Source organism: Tasmannia lanceolata, unplaced genomic scaffold, assembly GCF_043159265.1.
Source record: "Tasmannia lanceolata isolate RefF3 unplaced genomic scaffold, GAP_Taslan_0.1 ptg000002l, whole genome shotgun sequence".
In the NCBI taxonomy this organism is placed as follows: Eukaryota; Viridiplantae; Streptophyta; class Magnoliopsida; order Canellales; family Winteraceae; genus Tasmannia; species Tasmannia lanceolata.
In genome coordinates, this window is record NW_027518679.1 from 23,764,760 (window position 1) to 23,788,835 (window position 24,076).

Genomic DNA, 24,076 nt, shown 5'->3' on the forward strand with positions numbered 1-24,076 from the left:
TCTCCCAAACCATGTTTTCTTCCTCCAAAACCCTATTTTCTCCCTGAAAATCTACATTTCTCCATCCAACGCTTAAAAATTCGACCACTTTGTGAAAATCCCCAATTTCTCACAAATTTTTCTTTTGTTTTTGTTACCTTTCCTCCATTACAACCTTTTTCTTCCATTTTCCCTATTTCTTTCTTCCATTAGGATCCATTTTCTTCCATTTTTCTCTACTTCCCTCTTCTTTTTCCTCCATCTAGGGCTCCCCATCTTTGTCTTGTCCTTCCCAATCTCTGGTTTTTCTCCCCAAATTCTTCTCCATCACTCCATTCTCTTCCATCTAGGCTTGTTTCTCCTAATTTCTCTTTAAACCCTAAAACCCTAGATCCCCAATCATGCCAAAACCAAAAATCTCAACATTGGGGGTTCTTCACAAGGCCGAGACGACGAAGGGCCGTCGCGGACGAAAGCCAAAGCCAAGGCTCCGGCTCCGGAACCGGAATTTATTCCAAATTCATACTTCTCTACCCCACAAGCCAAGAAGAGATGGCCTGAAATGGCAAATCGTGGTGTCCTCACCGATCGCTACATCGAGCCCGATGTTCTTCAACATTTCAATCTTCAGGCTCGATTTGATGTCATTGGATGGACACAATTCCTTTCTATCAATGAGCTGGTCTACCCTAGATTGGTATGTCTCTTCTATGCGAATCTCACTATCTCTCTGACTTACTATACGATTGAGTCTCGTGTAAAGAAAACATCCATCAAGCTCACTTATCCTCAACTTGCCGAGATTCTTGAGATTAGTTCAGAGGGTCCTGAACTTTATTTTTGGCTTGAAAATGGGATCCATTCCCTTCAAGATCTTCATCACGACATTGTGTATGGTAGGATTACCAGGCGATACATACCCAACATGTACGTAAAAGCTTCCAACCTCATTCCCGAAGCTAAAATGCTTCACAACTTCATGTCCAACAACTTCACCTCTCGTGGTGGCATGTTTGATACTCTAAGGCCCCTGGAGGCCTACATCATCTATTGCATCCTTGAGCGTCTCAAGATTTGTCTACCCTACATCATCTTCCGCTACATGTTTCAGACTCCTAGCCGATACCGATCTTCACTGCCATATGGCATGCTCCTTACCTGTATATTCCGCCACTTCGATGTTGTTCTGGATGGAGAGGCGATCGACACTCCCACCGCTCCATTTAATGATCGCACCTTCCGGTGCATGGCATTAGACAAAGAAGTTGTTAAAGTTGACTCTGATGAAGAAGACTAGGGGTGTAAACGAGTTGAGCCGAGCTTGGCCAGGCTCGGCTCGGCTCAGGCTCGGGCTCGGGCTAGAACCAGGCTCAGGCTCGGCCAGGCTCGCGAGCCTTATCGAGCTCGGGTTATATTAAGTTCACAACCCTCATCTTCCCTGCACAGCCCTATTTAGTGTAATTTGACTACTTTTTTTACACTACGGGGGGTGGTCCAAGTAACAAATGGGGTTCCAAAAAAGAAGTGACATATTTTGCTTCCCCCTTTCAGTCCCTGGACAACACTTTTAGTGTATATATTAATATATAATATATATATTTAAATATATTAAATTCTTAACGAGCCTTAACGAGCCGAGCCGAGCCTGGCCTAGCTCGGGCTCGGCTCGTTAAGGATTCGAGCCGAGCTCGAGCGAACTTCCGAGCCCGAGCCACAATTGACACCCTTAAAGAAGACGAAGAAGATGAAGAAGAAGAAGAAGAGGACTAGGATACTCATGCACTTGAGGCACCATAGGCATCTCAGGATTTCTCTCAGGGCTTCGCAACCATGTAAGAGGCACTTGAGCGATCCATTGCTTCACATTTTGAGAAGCTCTCTACCCATGTGGACACGGAGATGTCTACTCGATTCCATATGCTTACCACTCATGTTGACGACCAGTTCACTGCCCTTTACCAGTACCTTTCTGGTGGTTAGTGGAGTCAGCACCCTGGCAGTTCATCCTATCATCCACCACCTCCTCCAGAGCAGTAGTTGGATTATATTCACTAATGGTTATGGGCATCTCTATATTGATTAGGTTATCCAGTGACCTAGCTCTAGGCTATATGCTGTATTAGGATTGTATATATTTGTTGGTTTGGATTGTTATGATGATGTTTGCTTTCTTATGACTTTTGAGCACTTGGATTGTATTTTGTATGCTCATATGAGGGTGTATGGCCAAGCACCTCATAGGTAGACTCTATGTATGGCCTTTCACTATATCTATATATGGACTATGGTTTGCTTATGAGCTTGTGTTCTCTGTTCTTTCTCCTTCTTGCTCATATGCATTGTGATGTGCTTATAATCTCTCTTGCATTGCTCCTAAGTTGATTTCTTGGTTCTCTTATACCTTTTTTTCCTTTTGTTCCAACTTTTTGGTGATGACAAAAGGGGGAGAATATTTGAGCTCCCAAGTCATAACCATATGCATATATTGAGGGGGAGCAAAGCTCCATGTTTATAATTTTGCTATCATTTTCATCATTGAAATTAATGCTTGAAATGGTCAATTAAATCATACTCTTAGAGGGAGCATTAATCGTTCTATTCATCCCATAAGGGGGAACTCCTACCCTAAGGCAAATTGTGTTTGTCATCATCAAAAAAGGGGAGATTGTTAGCCTAAGGGTTCAACAAGTACTCCTATTGATATGTTTTGATGATTAACAAACCCAATTTGTTATAAAATAGTTTTATGTACTAATGATCTTCTATGTCTAAGTGAATATGTTTCAAGTATTAGTACCGTTAAGATTGCACAATCAAGGATCAATTCATTCTAGTTCAAAGTGAAATCAAAGACATGAAGAAGGCATCAATAACACCAAGGCGTCATCAAGGTAAGGTCATTCAAAGGCATCATCGAAATCAAGCCCAACATGATGGAAATCAACTCAAAGGCAAAAGCTATGCTCAAGCATCAATGGAGTTGATAGAAGACAAGTCAAAACTCCTTCAAAGTTTCAACAAGATCGAAGATCAAGTTAAAATTAGATTGTATATGGTCAATCATGAATATTCTAGGTTAAAAGCACAAAAGAGATATTAAAATCAACCTTAGATGAACCTAATATGTAAAGTGAATGATCATGGTGGTGTCCTTACTATTTGGACCCACATGACATTCCATTTAACAAGGTATAAGTGAATTCCGAAGGCCCAAAGAAAATCAACACATAAAACTGGAAAACTGTTGAAATAGCCTTCTCGGAATTCCGAGACATTTTCTCGGAACTCCGAGAAAGCCCCTGTTTTAAAAAAAAAATAACATTCTAACGGTCAACTCGGAATTTCGAGCGACAATTCTGAGATGACTGTTGGGGAGTCTAAAAAAGCCATATTTGTGACTCCCCTATGTATATCAACCCTTGGGGCTTAAGGAACACTCATAATGATTAACCTAACCTTCCTTGAGCATTTATAAAGGTATTTACTCCATTTTAACAAGGAAATCACTCTTTCCTTCTCTCTTGTGCCTTGACTTTAGATTGTTCTTGAGAGACCTTAGGGCTTTTACTTGTTCATCATTTTCTTGAGTGAGAGTGAATGTTATTTACTTGTAATCAGCCTACTAAGAGGCAAGTGTGCTACAGGTTTGGGATGGAGGTCCGTGCGGCACTTGCGTTGCCTCACAACAAGCAAGTAAGCCTAGCAAGGTTATGAGAATCAAACCTACAAAACAAACACAAATAGAGTGCTAAGTTTCCAAACACACACAAAGCAATAGGGCACACGAGTAGGCAAATGTTAAGCTTTATTGATGATTCCAAAACAAGTTACAATAGGATCATGCCAAAAGGTCTACAACTCCTAAGGGTCCCCGATCACCCGTTGACTAGAATGGAATCCCTGCTAGGATATGCACTAGCAATGCACCACTCGATGGCCAACCAAGAGCTCAGGGTAAAGAGCATTAGCTACCAACCCCCTTAACCACTAGTGGCGACCAAAGGTGCTATAAACAACGACTTTTGAAGACGCAACGAGACGAGACGAGATGGATTTTAATACCAACTACGTCCTCACTACAACATGTACATAGGCATGAGTCTTACATATTACATTGACAGACCAAGTCACGGGCCATAGGCCATGCGAACAGCGCTGGACGAAATGGCCACATGACACTCCCCCACCTAATCATGTCGACGCCCTCGTCGACATTGCGTCCGTGTAGGTACGTATTTCATCTTTAGTGAGGTGGAGCTTTTCCCTTGGTTCCCAGCTAGCTTCTGAGTCTGGTAGGCCTTTCCACTTGATGAGGTATTCTAGTGTCGGTCTTCGAGAAGTTCCTCGCGGCTTGGTGCGTTCAGCCATGATACCCTCAACTTCAGGTGTGAAGGAAGTTGCGTGCGGTTCCTCTCGAATTGATGTGTTTCTGGTGTTGTCTTCCTTATCGGCTCGATAGGGCTTCAAACAACTGGCATGAAAGACAGGATGGATTCTGAGCCATGAAGGGAGTTGGACCCGGAAGGAGACGTTACCAACACGCTCAAGGATGGGAAGGGGTCCTTCATATTTTCGAACCAAGCCTTTATGCACTTTGCGGGTAAACTTGAGCTGGCTAGAGTTCAATTTGACTAACACCAAGTCACCAACTTTGAAGTCATCTGGTCTTCTATCCTGATCCGCCCACTTCTTCATCCTCCTTGAAGCTTTCTCCAAATACGCTCTGGCGATGTCTACATTTGTGTGCCACTCTTTTGTCATATGATAAGCAGGGGGGCTATTGCCGATATAACCAGCAGCGATGGAATGGGGGGTGGAAGGTTGACGGCCAGTCGCTAGCTCGAAGGGGCTTTGATTAGATGCAGAGCTCTTTTGTAAGTTGTAACAAAACTGCGCTACATCGAGCAGGTGAACCCAATTTCATTGGTTGGCGCTGACAAAGTGCCTCAAGTATTCTTCAAGTAGGGCATTGACCCTTTCTGTCTGTCCGTCGGCTTGGGGGTGTAGGCTGGAGGAGAAGTTTAACTTTTTGCCCAACAACTTAAACACTTCGGTCCACAGGCGGCCTGTGAATCTTGGGTCCCTGTCACTGACAATATTCTGAGGAACGCCCCAATATTTCACAACATGGCGGAAGAATAGTCTAGTCCTTCTTCTATTCATTGTACTTGGCAACAAAGGGCGCCGTAGTTAAGACCCATGAAGCTTAGAGGCTCGGATTGTACTTGGCGGAAGGAACGCCGTATTTAAGTTCCTTTGAAGAAGATAGTTGATACCTCAAGGAGACAAACTTGAGAAGAATAGAGTAGGTCTTGGATTTTAGACCGAACCACTATAAAAACCCTTGTGTCAAGCTTCTTGTCTCTTCTTATCTTCTCTTGTGGTAAGTGCTTCACTCTTGTCTTTGAATCTTATTTTTAATTTTCTAATCAAACTAAAACTAGTGCAAACAAAGTTTTTAAATTCTTAAATTTTCAAAAGACACCCAATTCACCCCCCTCTTGGGTTGCTAAGTGAAATTTCAGAAAATGGGTTGATGGAGATTAGCAAGATTCACACCGATCATAATCTATCAGACGTGATGACGAAGACAGTGCCAAAGAAGAAGCGTGAGCTATGCAGAGCTTTGCAGGCATGAGTGCTACGTGAGCATCTAGTTCAGAGATCCTCCTTCATAGGGCTGGAGGGGGAGATTGTTGTGGGTCCATCCCCATAAAGGGCCCCACCCACTTACGCAACTCTCTAAGAAATAAAGAGAGTCGTGAGTCGGAGTTTCAAATATAGTGAAAAAAAAAAAACAGAGAGAGAGAGAGAGAGAGAGAGAGAGAGAGAGAGGTTCTCTTTGGTGCTCATCTTAGGGTTTGGATTTGGGACAAAATCAACAAAGAGGGTTTGGAATCCTAATCCAAGGTTGAAGTCTTTGTAAGGACAAGAAGAAGAGGGAAGAAAAAGAAGCCAAAGCCTAGGGTTTGGAGTGGTTCTTGGAGAAGAAGTAGAAGATCTCTCACCTTGGTTCTTTGATGTGGGAAAACATTCTCTTTCAAGGGGTATTGAGGTAACTCGTATTTCCTCCAATTTTCTTTGTTAATCCTCTATTCTTGTTGTATTCCTCAGTTTTTGGAAAAATTTGAGAGGAAAGACTTTGCATTTCTCTTTCCTTAGTGGAGTTCTTCCGGAGTTTGTCCTGTGGTTTTTCCCTTTACACCGAAGGGTTTTCCACGTTAAAATCGTGTGTTCTTGATTTGTGTAGTTGATTGGTATTTTTGTGCTTTGTGATTTTCTTGTTCGTAGCTATTTTCTTTATTCATAGATAGAAGGGGGAAAATTTATCCTGTACGGTCAATCCGTGTTTCCCCAACATTTCTGTCATTCTAAATTTAATACATATCTAGGTATTGTAGTCAAGAACCTTATTTAATTTCTTCCCTCAAATGGTTCGAGGATATATATGGAGAAATGAATGGTACAACGAATACTCTAATAGGCATCCAAACTATTTTTTAAATCGATCCCTTGGGATCGAAAGGATGGTGCTTCTCTTTTATCCTCAATCTATCAGAGGATAATTCTAAGAAATAAGGTTTGGTAGGAAGCTAGTCAAGATGTATTAACAAATTATTTCTTATATTTTGATTTTGTATTTATTTTTCATGTTGGTCTACACAGGTTTTTATGTAATTCATGATGGGAAGAAAGACATCTTCACGTCTATGTGCAAATCGATAAAAATACGCCAAGTAGAACAAATATGTGGAAATAGAACCATAAAAATGAAACACAAGCAAAATTGTACACTTGTTTCCAACGTATATATTAAAAACCATTCAATGTGAAGGGAAGAATCATAGGACAAAGTCCAGTTTTTACTGATAAAAAATAATACGATTATAAAGATCTTCTCTAAAACCTGGAAGATAATATCATCAACAGAAAAATAACTCCTGGATTTCAAAAAGAACTTACCAAATGTGGCAACAAAAACCATACGTATGGGATGTTATTTCACATCTCTCTCTTACAAGTCAATCAGAGATAAGTAGCTGGCAATTAATGCATCATCAACCCTCTACTCGGAAAGACGCAAATGGGTATGTTGCAATTAATGCACCACTAACCCCCGACAAATAAAGATATAGAATCTATTTTTTCATACCAAGTGGGAGACAAAGGGATCTAGCCCAAAGAGAAGAGGAAAGCCCAATAACTAGGGTGCAACTCAGGTCGGGCGGGTCGGGTTTTCCAAAACCCTACCCTACTCGAGAATTATATCAGCTAGGTCGGGTTTTTATCTTTTTGCGTAGGGTAGTGACTAATTTTAAAGATTGTAGAAAAAAAAATCACCACACAAAAATCTCTAAATATATGTCATCAAGTGTATAAATTTAAGGAGGACACTATATTTTCACATAACAGATATGATCACCCCAATGAAAACAATTGTATCAATATACTGGAAAATAATTTTCTTTGTTCTTCAAGAGATATTTAAGAAAGTCACAGTACACCCATATGAGTCGGGTTGGATTTCGGGTTTTAGGTTTTTTTTCTTTAAACCCGACCCTACCCAAGATTGAATTGGGTTTTCCAGTTTAAAACCCGACCCTACCCAAGACCCATGATTTCTAAACCTGACCCATGTTATTTTTGGATCGGGCCGATGTGGGTCGGGTTTAACCCGACCCAAGTTGCAGCCCTACCAACAATTCACATTTTTAATAAAACTTACTGGCTAAGATGCAGGCGCGCACATAGACGGGAGGAAAGGTCAATATGTATCAATCTGGAAAGGGCAGCCCAGTGCACGAGGGTCCCGCCATTGCGGGGTATGGGGAGGGCTAGATGTACTCAGCCTTACCCCTGCTTTGTAAAGAGGCTGTTTCCGTGACTCGAACCTGTTACCACCAGGTCACAATGGAGCAACCTTACGGTTGCACCAAGGCTCGCCCTCAATATGTATCAGTATGAAGACACATTATTTTGGTTAAGAACAATAAATTTCAGAGGATTCGAATGCTAGTGATGTCTTGAAACAGCAACCAGAATGCTAGGGATACACATTACAAAATTTGTGTATCCCTCTTTATGTTGAAAAGGCTCTGGGTAGTTAATTCTCTACGTATGCTTAGGAACTTGCTTCTCCTACAACACTTTTATATACCTACCTCTGTGTAGCTTCATATAACAAATATGATTACAAAGTATTCCACATTTATTTACACCATCCAGCTTAAGTACCATGTTTCACAGTCATTTAGGGAAACTTGTTTTAACATGAATCATTAAATATTCTTTACTCTCATCCTACCAAAACTATGACCAATATCTAGTTTGTCGTTCATGACTGAAAATAAAGAAGATCGCTATGATAACCTTCATTGTACTTGAAAATAAACATATGCTAAAATAAACAATCTTCTTTTATACTAAATAAGCATGCAATATTTGAATAAATGAAAATATTCATCTGATTTCACAGTTAAAGAAGATTGCTATGTTAGCCTTCATTGTACCACATCCCCTAAAATTCCCATTAAAATTACACCTAATTAGTCAATGCTTTTAGCTAGTAATTTCAGGGTAACATGATGGATGGTAAAAATATACATAGTTACCCACATGATATTACCAATAAACAAGGTATACTCAGCATAATAAATGGCGAACTACCTTCAATCCATGTCATCTCAATAGAGGCAAAAAAGTCTTCGATCATTGATGTCATGTCATCTTCTTACTAATATATCAATTAACCCTTTTCAAGAGAAAAAAATATGGAAAGGAAAGATTGAGCTTCAATTAAAGGCCCACAACATAAAGTTTATGGTGCCAACTAATGAATCCCAAAGAGAGTAAGAAAAGCAATGGAAGACAGCAAAAAAAAAGAACCCAAAGAGGGTATCCGGATTTGGATAATAAAAATCTATTAGGGAGTAGTGTAGTCACTCATGTTGCATTCATGCAAGACAAAAGATTGTTTTGTTTAATGGTGAATGATTTCTTTATAATATAAAACCATATATGCAACCAAAAGACGGTCATCTTTTGTCAAAGCCAAGAAATCAAAAGAGAAAAAATTAAGCATTTAAAAGAGTTGTTGAGATAGGAGACAGGTCATTTCCTTCTCTTTAATATTGCATATAAGTATTTAAAAAACAGAAATGAAGATTGAAGGAAAACGACATCCCCTCTTAAAATAGTATGGTTTCCACTGCGACTTGTAGTAGTATTAGACTATTAGCATTGCCAAATAAACAGAAAGATATAACGTAGAAGAATGTTGAAGTATAAATGATTAAATAGCGCCATCTCTAACAGCTCAAGCTTTTGTAGTAATTGGTTGTTTCGCATGGTATGCGAGCAATTGTCTCACGATAGGTCCTGGATTCAAAATTCAACAACTCGTTAATATTAAAAATCCATGTGTACGGTCAACTCAAAAGAGGGGCCACACACGAGAGGAGCAATTGTCTCACGATAGATCTGGGTTCAAAATTCAACAACTCGTTGATATTAAAAATCCATGTGTACGGTCAACCCAAAAGAGGGGCCACACACGAGGGGAGTGTTGAAGTATAAATGATCAGATAACGTACACCATCTCTAACAGCTTAAGCTTTGGAATAATTGGTTGTTTCACAAAGAAAAGCTTACAGTGGGAGAAATATATATACCTTATCATATTAGAGAGTGATAAAATTAAAACAAAAGGAGTGATGGGCCGAGTGAAAAGATAGACCTGCATCTCCTCCACCATTAAGAGCAACTTAGATTCTTGTTGTCTCCTCAATCACCACATGCCGGTGAGTAAAACGTACCCATGTCTTAGATCCAAAAATCCTACAAAAAAAACCCAAACTATGAAAGAAAAAGGACCCATCTCCAAGAATTAACTTCTCTTGCTTCCATTTGAAGAAGCAGAGAGCTAGAAATCATGAGAATACATAGGTGAATCACAGCTCCCTTGAGACCCATGTCTATTCATGGCTTCCCTTGAATCAAGACTAAGGCTAACCATGTTGTTGTTCACTTCGCTGTTCATCGGTGGATAAATGGCGGCCCCGCCATTACCGCCGGCCTCTCGAGAGATGACAAATGCCGCTGATTGGACGAGCTCGAGGCAAAGCCGTAACTTGTTTGGCTCAATGTGAGATAGCCCGGGGACAGCGCCTTTGAAGAGGAAATCTGAAGTGAGGCTTCGTAGGATATCAAGGGGAGTGATACCATCAACAGTTCGAACATTAGGGTCGGCATGGTGGTCAAGGAGGACTGCCACCATATCAGGGCAGACCATCTCGGCCGCGACATGAAGTGGGGTCTTCCCGGCGGGGCCCGCCGGGTAATTAACATCGGCGGCACCAAGCTCAAGTAGGGCTTTCACTACTTCCCTACTGCAATTCTCTACACCATAGTGTAAGGCTAGGGCTTCATCTAGGTTTAGGCCTTCCCCCATGACCATAAGCTTGACAAGTTCTACGTCTGAAGAGTCTAGGGCACGCCGCATTCTTCTAATTTTTTGGTCTTCTAGGTCAAAATGAAGGTGGTGCTGGTGATGGTGGTGTTGATGGGGTGCGAGGGAGTGGCGGGCTATCGAGGATTTGAGGCGGATTTCTTCAATTTTGGCGATAATGTCGATTGGGAGGTGCTTGGCGAGGATTTCTGGTGGGAGACCCGATTTGGCGACGAGGTGGGAGCATGTAGTCCATAGTTGGTGCATATCTTGCTTTCTTGATGCCATTAGAACTTTCATCACATCTTCGATTGAGGCTTTCTCCACCATGCTAGCCAATTGTTTCTGCAATCACGGTAGAATAATTTGCTTACTGATAGAGAATTTGTATTGAAAAATATCAAATCATCTTGACTAGATGCGAATTCTATTGGGGTGGGGATACTCTATGTCATAAAAAAAACAAAATAAGGGGCGGTGGGGATACCCTATGTCAGCAAAAAGAAAAATCTATTGTTTTTTTAATATATGTTTTATGGTTATTTATGTTATTTAAAGTAAGATTGTGAACACATAACACAAACTAGAAAACAAGAATATTGAATGAATATGTAACAAAAAGGGAGATGGAGATTAGATGAGAATGCCAAAATCATCTTAGCATACTCTATCTACCATGAGAAAAGGACAAATATGGTACCAGAATCAGGAGCACTCCTAGATGGTCTCAGGCTCTGCACATCCTTTGGCATTAAGAACTTCATCATAGAATCATACAGCAAGGTTCTAATGGAATTCCTCTTTGGAAAATGCATTATACCATTGTCCATCAAGAATCTATGGATGAAAGTTCAATCTCCACTAGCCCTCCTAACCCTATCTATCCTCCATCAGTATCAAAACTCAAGTTCCTTTAAGATCAATTGTGCATTAGAGTTGCTCCTCCACAATTTAAACTTTTTACCTCCTCTTGTAATTGTCTCTATCATCAATATATATATATATAGAGAGAGAGAGAGAGAGAATAGAGTTCCTAAGGTGTCACCTCATATAGCTTATATGAGGTGGCGCTCACAAAACATAAAGGGCCCACATTTTTGGGATGATCCAAACCACTCATTTGAAAGGCCCTTAGATGGATATAGTGCCTACAAAAGATCACATAGTGCCTACAAAAAATCAGGTCCATAGGATCATCCTAACCCTTTCATTTATGGAGGTTAAAAATGGGCAGATTTATGGAGGTTTATAACCATCCATTATATATATATATATATATATATATATATATATAGTTGTAAAGAAAAGAGAGAAACCCAAATCAAGGAACTGAATATGTGGGATGAAATCAAGATACATTTGGTCTCGCAACAACAGGAATTAACAAACCCTAGTTTAGAGGAGGATGAAAAGAAAAACTTCTGATTAGAAAATAAGAAAAAAAATGAAGAGAAACTCATGACAAGATAACAAAAATCCGTCTCTCATTGTAACAGAAAATGTGAAACAAAAAATAGGAAAGAAAAGAAAGAGAAACCCAGTTTAGAAATTCCAAATGTACTATTAGTCCATCTTCTTCCTTTAAAATAATGATACTAATAGAAAATAAATTAAATGAAAGATTATTGAAAACTAAAAATACTGATCATAACCCGAACATAATCTTGATCAAATGAAAAGAAGAAAGAAGAAACAAAATTCACATAGAAAAACCTAACTGCAAAATTCAAGTATTCTGATAAAAAAAAGAAAAAGAAATAGAGAGACCCAGTTCAGATATTCCAACTGTGCTACAACATCTGAAAAGAAGAAAAAAGAATAGAAAGGAAAAAGCTAAAACAAACTAGAAATACTGATCATAATCCGAACATAGACTTGATCAAATGAAAAGAAGAAAGATGAAATAAAATCCACATCGAAAAACATAACTGCAAAATTCAAGTATTCTGATAAGGAAAACCTGGAAAAGAAAGAAAATAGAGAGACCCAGTTCAGAAATTCCAACTGTTCTACAGCATCTGGAAAGAAGAAAAAAGAATAGAGAGGAAAAAGCTAAACCAAACTAAAAATACAGATCACAATCTGATCATAGTTTTGATCAAATGAAAAGAAGAAAGATGAAATAAAATCCACATAGAAGAACTTAACTACAAAATTTAAGTATTCTGATAATAGAGAGACCCAGTTGAGAATTTCCAACTGTGCTACAACATCTGAAAAGAAGAAAAAATAATAGAAAGCAAAACGCTAAAACAAACTAAAAATATGACCAGAACCCAAACATATATACGGACTCGATCAAATCAAAAGAAGAAACAAAACCCATTTAAAAAATGCCCTGATTATAAAACTAAGGCATACAGGAAAAGAGATATATAGAAGAAGGAGAGGCAACCTGAGTTAGCAATGCAAGCTGTTCAACGCCGAAGGATCTAGCGGCGGAGAGAGTGTCAAGTGCGAGATCAACGGCTGAGGTGCAATGTGTGTGCCAACAACCCCTCTCACCACAAGTAGGTCTTGGCTCATGTTTCTGTGGCACAATCGAGACCTGACCACTATACAAAAACTGAAGCAATAGTAAAAAGACCTCGTAACCGACGGAATTTACAGGAATTACCTGAGAATTTGACGAAGGAGAGGAGATTCTAATGGGGTGTTCAGAGATGGCTAATGGAGGATCGGGCCCACAAAAGAATTTTCTGAAGAAGAGACTACGTGCGGCCAGGATGCAACGATGAGCGTGGATTAGATGGCCTTCTACGCTGAAGGTTACATCGCTGAAAGCTTGGCCGTTGATTAGAAGGTTGAGGTAGTCTAGAGAAAGGGACTTGAAGGATTCTTCAAGGCTCATGGTTGAGATATGAAGAAGAATAAGAAGAAGATGGGATGATGGTATGTGAAAAATCAATTGAGAAGGAAAGGTAGTGTTCTGATAACCTAAGGTATGTTTCTTATCATCTTTCCTTGTTGTTCTGTGAGATTACTACTTTTGCCTCTTCTTCTTATCGGGGGTGTGGGTGAGTGCTGTGAGATTTTTTCCAGAGAGAGAGAGAGAGAGGGAGATGGGTGGCTGAGGTGGGCAACTGGTCAATTTAAATAATGGGGGAGAGAAAAGAAAATAAGAAAAAGATGTTCGCTATAAAATACCCTTGGATTCTAAGGAAATTGCACAGAAGTGCTCTACAAAAAAAAATTCAATTTATTTTTCATTTATTTTGTTCTGTCTAGTTTTGGTTTTGGAGATGATATTTTCACCCCCTGCAGTACGCATGCACCCCGTTATAACGTGATTTGACATGCACGTTATAAGGGGGGCGCATGCATACTGCAGGGGAGTGAAAATATCACCGCCCTTGGTTTTAATTTTCTAAATGATATTTGTAAGATCCCATATCAAAAATGGAGAGAAGGTTGCTGGGCTATATATGTAGATTCTTCCTCAGGTGCGTTTTCAGCATCTCAAGGGATGGGTCCTACAGGGTGGGTCGAGCACGGTAGTGCTGTTGAAGAACTAAACCGGGGCGGGTGGGAAAACCCAAAACTGCACAATATTTGAAAATTGGGGTCGGGTGTAACAATATTGATCCAAGTTGAACCCCTAATTTGATGAGCGTTTGAATTGGTAAAAGGCTATGTTCTTCAACTTACCTACCAAAAAAAATTGTTCTGTTGTCTGATCAAATATCAAGGGTGGGATGATGAATGCAAGAATGTCCGCTTGTTCATCATATAATTTCTTGGATAAAAATTTTGTATTGGCCCAAACGATGAATATTCTGTCAACTCACACCGCATGCCATGTGGCTAGTCTACGAGAAGGAAGTGCAGGATGGTAGCAAATAATATTAGTGTGGAAGTACAAATGATTAAATAACATCAACTCTAACCGCTTGAGCTTTTGGAGTAATTAGTTGTTTCACATGGTATCTGAGCTATTGCCATAAAAAAAAAGGCGGCCCAGTGCACGAGGCTCCCGCCGTTACGTGGTCTGGGGATGATACTAAAATAATCAAGTGTATGGAAATCTCAAAAAAAAAAAAAAAAAAAAAAAAAAAGAGAGGCCACACGAGAGGTGTATATTAAAGAACAAATGGTTAAAAAACACCAACTACAACAATTATCATTCCACTTTTGAGGTTCCACATGTTGTGCTTCCTGATACTGTATTTGAAGCGGTTGTTAGAATCCCTTACTCATTTTAAAACCTAAAAGATCACACCGAGTTGAAAAATATCAAGAATAGATTCTCTAGGATTTTTTTCCAGCTTATTCATAAAAAAGCAAATTTTACTCACATTTTTCACCTAAAAAAGGGCTTAAAATTTATTTTCACCTGCTTCAAAAGACAGGAAGATTTTTCTTGCGCAATTAATAGTGTTGCTCGGCGATCTAGGGCACATAACTATATATCATGAGTGCAAACCTGATAAGTAGACTAAAAACTTTGGATTTTAAGAACTGATTAGGAGTTCAAAATTGATTATCGGTGTTTCCAATGAAATCCGAGCTGAATCCCCGAGCGAGGGAGGGAAGGGGGAGTGGTTGGGGACTCTCCGGTGCTTGAGTCAGATCGGGCAACAATAATACGAACTGAGCTAAGTGAGGACGAGGGTTTGTGTGTGTTGCATACCTCAAAATTTTGTCCCCTTTTATAGGCTTGAGTCCTCGATAGTTAAGAAAAATTGCGCTCGAAATCTCAGTTTCCATGTTTATCCCGCCAGGACAAGGTTTGCTTTTAGGGTTTCTTGAAGGGTTATGAAATGACCCTTTTACCCTTTATTACCTCCTGAACTTCCTGGCGCCACATGGTGAGCTCCCATTGGAGGTTGGATTTTACTCCAGACAATTGGATTCAAAACTAAGGCCCGGTTTGTTTTGGATTTTGAGAACCGGATGTGAGTCCAAAATTAATTATTGGACTAAAATTGCATTTAAGCTCTGTTCGTTTAAGATTGTGTCCAAAACCAATTATTGGACTCAAATTTACTTTAATATTGGCCATAATTTTGAGTCCTCCAATTTCTCAAAATCCAAATGACCTGTTTGTTTAAGATTATGACAACCGATTGTAAGTGCCAAACCGATTATTGGACTCGAAGTTACATTTAGTGCATATTTGGCGTACCGTTTAAAACACCGTTTAGCGTTTGAAACACCGTTTTGGGGCCAAATGGCCGTTTGGGAGTGTTTGGGTGCACAGCCACCATTTGAAACGCCGTTTGAAACACCATTTTGAACCCTCAAAAACGGCGTTTTGCAAACGGAGGAGAGGAGGTCCGTTTGCAAAACGCCGTTTTGAACGGAGTTTTTAGGCTGTGGGTTTTTACGTGTTTGCCCTCACCAAAACTCATTTTTACGTATATGCTTGCAATTTTATGCGTTACGTCAAATACCAAAAAAGTGGGAGTGTTAATATCATTCTTGAGGACACAAATTTATTAAATTCTTAATATTTAATTCAAAACAAGGAGCTGCTGATATCATTATATGATCACTTAATTTTGATTTTTTAAAGACAAAAGAATTAAAACAAATCCTAGTTTCTTACTTTCTTCATCTACTTTGCAAAGTTGCAAACCCTCTCACGCCTCACTGCCTCAGCGCCTCCACTCGTCCGTCAAATCCGGCAAATCCAGCCGTTAAGAAGAAGAAGGAGAAGAATCCCAAAGGTATAGCCATTTTTTTTTTTTGCAATGATGTTTAATTTTAGTAGTGTTTGAATGAGATCCTAATGACCTTTTAATATTTGGCCTAATGAAAGAGTAGTTGAGTTACATTGAGGCCAACCAAACAATGCCCTTTTTGGTCATTTTACCACTAAAACTCTATTTTGAGGCATTTGCAACCAAACACACAATACCTCCGTTTGCCGTTTAATATGCCGTTTTGATCTGGCCAACCAAACATGAAAACGTCGTTTGGCAAAACACCGTTTTGAACCAAAACACCGTTTTGCAAAACGGCGTTTTAAAAGCTATTTCAAACGGTACGCCAAACACACCCTTAAATCTTAGTGCTCAACACTCACAATCAGCTGGCACAATCTTAAACGAACCGGCCCAAAGCAAACTAAGTCTAAACGAAACTTTGAGTCTAATTAATAATCAGTTTTTGTACTCAAGACCGGTTCTCAAAATCCAAAACCAACAGGGCCTAAATTGTCCAATCATAAGTGTTTCTTAGATTTAGTAAAGATTAAAATATCGTGTAGACTATATCACAAATATGACCAAAAACAGTAAATAGTCTAATGAGTAAACCAATTTTGAGGTAAACATGGGTGCTAAGCCAAGATGGTCCCCCTAAATTAATAACCTTAAAATAACACGGATAAAATATTGCTAATGGTCCAATTAATAGGTTGTTTTTTATGCACGACAAGTTTTAGATTGTCTGTATAGCTCTGAAATTATCGTTTTACTTTATTGGGATGTGATATATTGGCCCCTTTTTCTTTTTTTTTTAACTTAGGGCAGCCCCCAATTATGAGTTTATGTCTACCCTCAACACTACTAGAGGAGGCTGTACCAAGTAAAAAAGAGACAAATATGACATTTCCCTGTTTTATTATATGAATATGACACATAGTACTTTAATCGGATACTCTGAAGTTTTACATGTTTTGTCCATGGTTTTATAAAAGAGGGAAATTGTCAATATCCTACCTCTTGACCCATTTGGGGTTTTGCTTGGATCTAGGGTAAAATTGTTTATGAAAAATAAAGGGCTCTGATAAATCGACGAGAGAGAGAGAGGAGAGAGATAGCCACATAGGGGTCGATTTAAGATATATGTGGGTCGATTTATCACTCCCAAAATAAAATCCCATGAAAAATAAAATATTACCCGCATGTTCGGTAACCGTGAAAAATATTCCGAGCACACCTGTATGAAATGGATAAGAAAATCCCACGTAAAAAATATTAATGGCATGTTTGGTAACCATGAAAAAATATTCTAAGGAATATTTGTGGGGCCAGTTGTATCAGAAGAGCAGGAGAGGAAGAATTGAGAGTAGGGGCCCATGAATTTTCAAGTATCTCCATCTATCTATGCTCATTTCTTATGGTCGGACCAATGCATATTCTATATAATAATTAGTTTTTCAGGGTAGCCAAAGATGCCCTACATGGTTAAAATTTTCTTAGAAAAATGAGGAGCTTTTTTTATTTTGAATTCTCCCCTAGAGAATAAGTCAGCAAAATAATGGAAAACTTGTTTTCCAGGGATTTTTTATTTTCAAGAAAAGATTAGGCTCCGTTTCTTACAACGTAAAAGTACACGTAAAATTTGTTTCACACCCATTATACATGGAAAGAAACAGATCCTTAAGGAAAAAATTGTCTAATTATGCTCAATTTACAAAAAAATTAAAATAATAATTAGATAATTTCAAAAAAATTGCTGATTAACTATAACAAATAGGAAATTACGGAATAAAACAACGGAAAGTAAAGAATGATATGAGATGTAACAATGTGAAGCAGAAATGGTTTACCTTTCTAAATTTAATTTGTTATTCAAATATAAGGTATTCTTTTTAATGGTAAAGAATTTAATTAATAATGAAGACCGGGGAACACCCGGCGATCGAGATGATCAAGATGGTATAAGCAAACAACGGAAAATACAAGGAGGAAAAACCAATCCGGACCAAACCGTCATGGGTTGAGAAAATCGAAAGTCCCCAAAGATACCCTAGCTAACCGATCAGCCACACTATTTGCAGATCTTCTTACACGTTGAAAAGAGATGAATGATCACGCCACTCGATCCAATATCTCATCAACCCACTGTGCAAACCTCCAAAGGCCTGTGACTTCTTTGCTAACTTATTATATTAAATATTTGATAAGAGGTAGATTTTAAGAATACATTATGTAATGGAAAATGATATAGTAACATAGAGTAAGACTGATGGAAGAGCCTAACAATGGAATGTGCCATGCGTGCAAAAGAATCTACTTTTAATTGATTATTCGTCGAGAACCCATTTGTTCAGTACCCTACTTGGTCTTACTCTTGGTCTCCCTAGCATTAGTCTTATATAATAGCGTTTAGCATTAACATTCAACGAGAAAAGTAAAACAAGGTGAGCAGTGCCATTGTAAAAAGAGAAATTATATGATGCCTGACCATGAGAATGTAAAGGGCAGGTAGAGACAAAACCTGCAACAAAAAACCAAGGAAAAGTCAGAAAAAGGGCTTTCTCTTGGATTAAAAATCAACGGAGAGATGATTTTCTCTCTCCGCCATTTATAATCTCACGATCGGGCATCATATAAGTTCTCTTATAAAAATTTGGTAGTGATATCAGTCCCGTGGCATTTATGTGTAATGCTTTATTATAAATTGGACTGTCTTTGTACTCTTGTGTTTAGTCTCATATCAAATATTGTGAACAATCAGTACTTATTTAAGGGGAAATAATAGATCTAACACTTTCCCATACGTATTCTGTCTTTTTCTAACGAGGCTACATCATTTACCCCTCTATTATCTTTTTTTAGGAAGACATAAAAAGGGTGGAAATAGTGAGAAATGGGGTTTAATTATTATTTTCCTGTGCAAAGTAGCTTAAATACCCTAATTTAGTTTGTTAGGGGAAAAAGAAAAAAACCTTAAATTTTATTTAGAGACATCTCTGGCCCTGTTTGGATTGCAGGAATTTTTTGAAAAGTTTGGAAAGGAAAAATATTTCTATTTTTTTTTTTTTACCTGTTTTACACACAAACAGATAAGTTGAGCCAACCCTGTTCAATTTTTTTTTACTTAGAGGGACCTTAAATTTATGAAAATATCCTCCTAAATTAACCAAAATCCTATTATTTTCCTCTAAACTCTGTAAAGAAAAAATTCCTCAAGGAAAAAAATCTCCATCAGAAATATTCTTGCAATCCAGATCTTATTTTTTTAATAATAAAAAGAGGAAATTTTATAAGGTTTCAACTTTCAAGTCGTTATTATTGACTTTCATTTGCAAGCTAATGAATAGGTTTTTCCAATTTTTCTATATTTTCCATGTAATGATAAGGTTTACGGGACTTTTATTGGTTTATGAGTAATAAATGAGCTATTTTCATTTATGGTATCCTTTTCTTAGTAAGAGGACACCTTAGCCTCTCTCCCAAAGAAGCCGGAGAATGGTTTGTTGGAGTGACATCCATTGAATTGCACAAACGTGTAAAATTTATCCTCAGTTTCATTATTTTATTAGTTATTATCTTGTGTTTTCTCATTTTATTTACCACAATGTATATGTGAATTTATCTGTAAGACGGTTGATATCTGATGAAGAATGTGTGGCGTGGAATAAGTCTCTTATTCCTCAACTCCTATTTTTGTCATCTTCTTTATAGCCTACTTTTTAGGCATCAAATCTTGTTTGTTTATCTTAATTTTGGTATCAATAGAAAGATTTTTCGATTTCCTATCTAATGATCACACGATTTAAATGTGATTTAATGAAGTTATGGACAATTTAGGGATGCAATACATGTTTCTTATGGAATTTCTATTTTAGAGTATATTATTCAAGTTTTTAGCTCTTATTTAAATTACTTTAGATAGACAACTGAGATTAATTGCTTATGTCTTGAGTTAGTATTAAGGGTCCATCTATATTATAACATAATGACATGAGGAAGGAAAAGATAGATTTAAATAAAGTAAAATTTTGAAACATTCTTTGTGAAGAGAGCATTGAATCTTTCACATGGTGGCGCCTTCATGTGTCATATTGGAGTCTTTCCTCCAAAAGAATAGCATGAGTTTTTCGATCCGCCACGAGTTGATTTAGTCTCTTCTTATATGATCTTCATTTTGTGTTCTTGCTTGACAGTCATGCATCAATTGGTATCAGAGAACATGGTATTTCCACCACTTGCATGACGGGATGAAGAAGTCATTGCACAAAATGTTGCCTAACCTGATCTCACTACCGAGACCGAGCAAGTTTAATAATTAATGGAGACTTTTACAAAGAGTTAGAACTACTCGAAGCTCGCATCCATGAGGATGATATCGATGGATCTGAGTGTACCTTCGAGAGCTTTTTTCCTATCTAAGTGCCATGTAAGGGATCACGAAAAAGATGAGAAAAATGAAGGAAGCAAAGAAGGTTGATGCAACACTGTTGTTATAGTGTCTTCATTGATGAACAATCAGATTTGAAACATAATGGCCTAAACTAGAGGTCAAGTTAACTTCAAGCAGGGGGCAAATGGTGTAAACGTGTGGCGTGAAACAAGTCTCTTATTCTTCAACTTCTATTTTCGCCATCTTATCTGTAGCATACTTTTAGGAATATAATGTTGTTGTTTGACTTGATATCTTTGTTAGGTCAAGCAAAGGTTGCGTGAAGCATTACACCCTAGGTATCTAATTTGGAATACCTAGTTTGTTGCCTCCAGCCCCTATATATAGAGATACACTAGGGTTATTAACTGGTTAATGGACTCTAGCCTATGTAGGCCCACTACACCGGTCCATTATCTTATTGGGCTTATATTAAAACATAAATAAGGTTACACTTTATACCCAACAATCACCTCTTATGTTCTACATATAGCACAATCCAATAGATAGATAATGTAATGTCCAAACAAAATATTGAATCATCCATATCACCATATCAAAAAAGATCCGTAATCCAACTGAAAACTAGAATACTTTTAAGAATAACCAAGAGTTCTAAAAATAATCTAAACTCGAACAAAAGCAGTTTCACATGTAAGTGAACTATTTATTCAATGGAAAAGAAAATAATAGTCTCCACTGCTCTATAAGGATTCACTCATCAAGTAAGTCATCCTCATCAAAATCCAGATCGATGCAAGCTCCTCCATTTTTGCCAATTCATGTAAATTACTAAATATGAATTTTACGAAAATGAATCCAATCATTTATGTAAAATACTAAAGTATCTAGTTCTACCAGAAGAACTTAGTACATTTCATATTAGCTGAAAAAATAAATATCAATAAGCATCATTGCCAAGTTTCAATACAAGAACAAGACCTAAATAGTTTCTTTTGCAAAGAACCATTTCATGTTTCCATTTGGAATGTTACAGTCATCTTATTCCAATTCGAGTTAAGTTGTATCATCAAGTTTGCAATGAAACAACTTTCTAAAAAAAATGACATGTCATCAAATGTGGAATGACACAAAACAACTGTAAATATCATTGAAAAATATCAAGTGATTATCTTAGCCAAGAGATGGTGATTTGAAAATTCAAAATAACATGGATGTACGTTAATATCTGTCTATACAGTCTTTAACCCCATCTCCCCCACAGTTTTGAATATTCGATCTTTGTTCAGTCCCTTTGTGAGAGCATCAACTATATTATCATTTGACCGCACATCAACCAAAGTGATAATATATTGTTCTATAAGATAATTCAACATGGCATATTTCAGCCTGAGATGTCTCCTCCTACCATTAAAGAGTGAGTTCTTTACAACCGTAATTGCAGCTTGATTATCATAGAACACACTTAAATAATCAATCTTTAAACGGGTCAGTGGAATGTCCATGATCGGATCTTTTATCCACTCTACTTCATATCCTGCAGAAGCTAGAGCATAAATTTCTGATTTCATAGATGACAGAGCAATGCAAGTCTATCTCTTTGACTTCCACGCAACAGCTGCTCCACCTAGTATAAATATATAGCCACTAATAGATTTATTGTCTCTTAATTCTGAGCCCCACGATACACCAGAATATCCTTCCAGGATAGGAGAATGACCACTATAACTAGAGCATAACCCAGAGTACCCTGAATGACCAAGTTCGCAGTTCCAGTGTGAGTCACCTCTGTCTCTGCTCCACTAGCCACTGTAACACTCTCTTCGCAGCAACAACATCAATAAAGAGTTTCTTGGAGTTCCAAACATGACACGTGGCTCCTGTATCTAACCACCAATCTGAAGAGGTACTGGCCTTACCATTGCCCAACATGGCAACAAAACTATTAGGCTCAGCCTTGCTCACCAACATATTAGCTTCATTTTGTGGTGTGTCAGATTTACCCTTCTTAGGTTACCTACAATCTGCTGCAAAGTGACCCTATTTCCCACAGTTGTGGTACTTGCCATTCTTTTTCTTAAAGAGTCTTTTTGGCCTCCAACTTGGGTTCACTTTTAAGTAACTTGAATTTCTGAGAAAATTTCTTGGGATTTGTTACCGTGTTAGCAGCAGACTGTTGCTGTCTAACCATCTCCAAGTTATTCCTGACTCGATTCTCATCTTCAATTCGAATGAATAGTTTGAGATCATCCAGTGCCACTTGCACCAAAACAGACCTCATAATGAGTTTAGAAGGGTCTAAAACTGTAATAACCGGTAATATATATATATATATATATATATATACAAATAAATAAAAATTGCCTCATAGGTGGGTAATCATCGGCCATTACTCATTTTTTCCCGGGTAATCGGGCATGAGGACATCTGGCATAATGGGGCGTACGCGATTCGAACCCAACGCTGAGCGAGGATTGAACGGCTTCCTACCACTAAACCACCGTCCCAGATGTCAACTAAAAATGAGTAGATACTTACACATATTAAAAATTACCAATAATCACTATTCATAATTACTATTCACAATAGTCACTATGTAAGATTACTATGCAGAAATACTATGCAAGTTCACTATTGAGATAAACTATTCAAAATTACTATTCACAGTAGGACCCACCGAGTACTATACACAAGCGGGTCCCACATCAGCGGGCCCCACACAAGCGGGTCCTACCACCAGTGGGACCCACAACAAGCAGGACCCACAAATAGCGGGACCCAAAGCCAGCGGGACCCATCACTAGTGGGAACCACTACCAGAAGGACACACCACAACCACTTTCATTAACTCATTGGTTAAGCGGGTCACTCCACAACCACTATCATTAATGAGTAGTTGCGCTTCACCGACGAAAATAATAATTAAATAATATTAATCATCCTGTTACTATTCAAGCAGCCTTTACTATTCATTTATTTATACCTTTACTATTCCTATATTTTTGTAAAAGCATTTAAGAGAAGCATTTAAGAGAGTAGTTGTGAATTTAAGAATGAAGTATCTATAAATAGAGGCTCTCATTTTGTTATTTCGACAAACCCTAGTAGAGCTAAAAAATTCAGAGAAGAAAGAGTAAGAGAGAGAGGGAAAAAGAGAGAGAGGAGAAGGAAAAGGAAATCCACTTCATCACTACCAAGGTAAGTCTTTCATATAGATAGTTAAAGTATTTATTATGGGTAATATGGTTGGTTCTACCACCTATGTAAATATTAGGATAAAGCATCCATAAGAGGCGATAACTCGCTATAGATTATGCAAGTTTTATCATCTTATTTGAACGGTGAAATGCTAGCATAGTAACCATAAAGTAAACTTTAATCAAAGAAAGGCGAACTGCTGAGCATAGTAGCCCATCTTATTTGAACAGTGAAATGCTAGCATAGTAACCGTAAAGTAAACTTTAATCAAAGAAAGGCGAACTGCTGAGCATAGTAGCTAAGAAATAAACTAAATCAAAGAATGGTGAACTGCTGAGCATAGTAACATGTGGGGTCCACATGAATAGTAACATGTGAGGTCCACATGAATAGTAACATGTGGGGTCCATATGA

At 38.1% G+C, this 24,076-nt stretch overlaps 2 protein-coding genes across 4 annotated transcripts; both read right to left on the reverse strand.

Annotated features, from left to right (window-relative positions):
• Window positions 1–4,170: 4,170 nt before the first annotated feature.
• LOC143889741 (uncharacterized) lies at window positions 4,171–4,740 on the reverse strand. The gene has a single exon (XM_077394067.1). The coding sequence runs from the start codon at window positions 4,738–4,740 to the stop codon at window positions 4,171–4,173; it is 570 nt and encodes a 189-aa protein (XP_077250182.1).
• A 4,123-nt stretch (window positions 4,741–8,863) lies between these two features.
• On the reverse strand, window positions 8,864–13,513 carry LOC143891074 (BTB/POZ domain and ankyrin repeat-containing protein NBCL-like). 3 transcript variants are annotated; one of them, XR_013255281.1, is made up of 3 exons: window positions 12,822–13,512; window positions 9,716–10,771; window positions 8,864–9,357 (listed from the first exon to the last, which is right to left on the reverse strand). XR_013255281.1 is itself a non-coding variant. In XM_077395804.1 (3 exons), exons 1-3 carry the CDS (start codon window positions 13,275–13,277, stop codon window positions 9,902–9,904), a joined length of 1,239 nt encoding a protein of 412 aa, XP_077251919.1. In that variant the 5' UTR covers window positions 13,278–13,513; the 3' UTR covers window positions 9,633–9,901. The 3 variants fall into 3 exon arrangements, 2 of the variants coding, with proteins under 2 accessions (XP_077251919.1, XP_077251855.1); XM_077395804.1 differs by lacking the exon at window positions 8,864–9,357 and having other exon boundaries at window positions 9,633–10,771; window positions 12,822–12,956; window positions 13,044–13,513; XM_077395740.1 differs by lacking the exon at window positions 8,864–9,357 and having other exon boundaries at window positions 9,633–10,771.
• Between the last annotated feature and the right edge of the window lie 10,563 nt (window positions 13,514–24,076).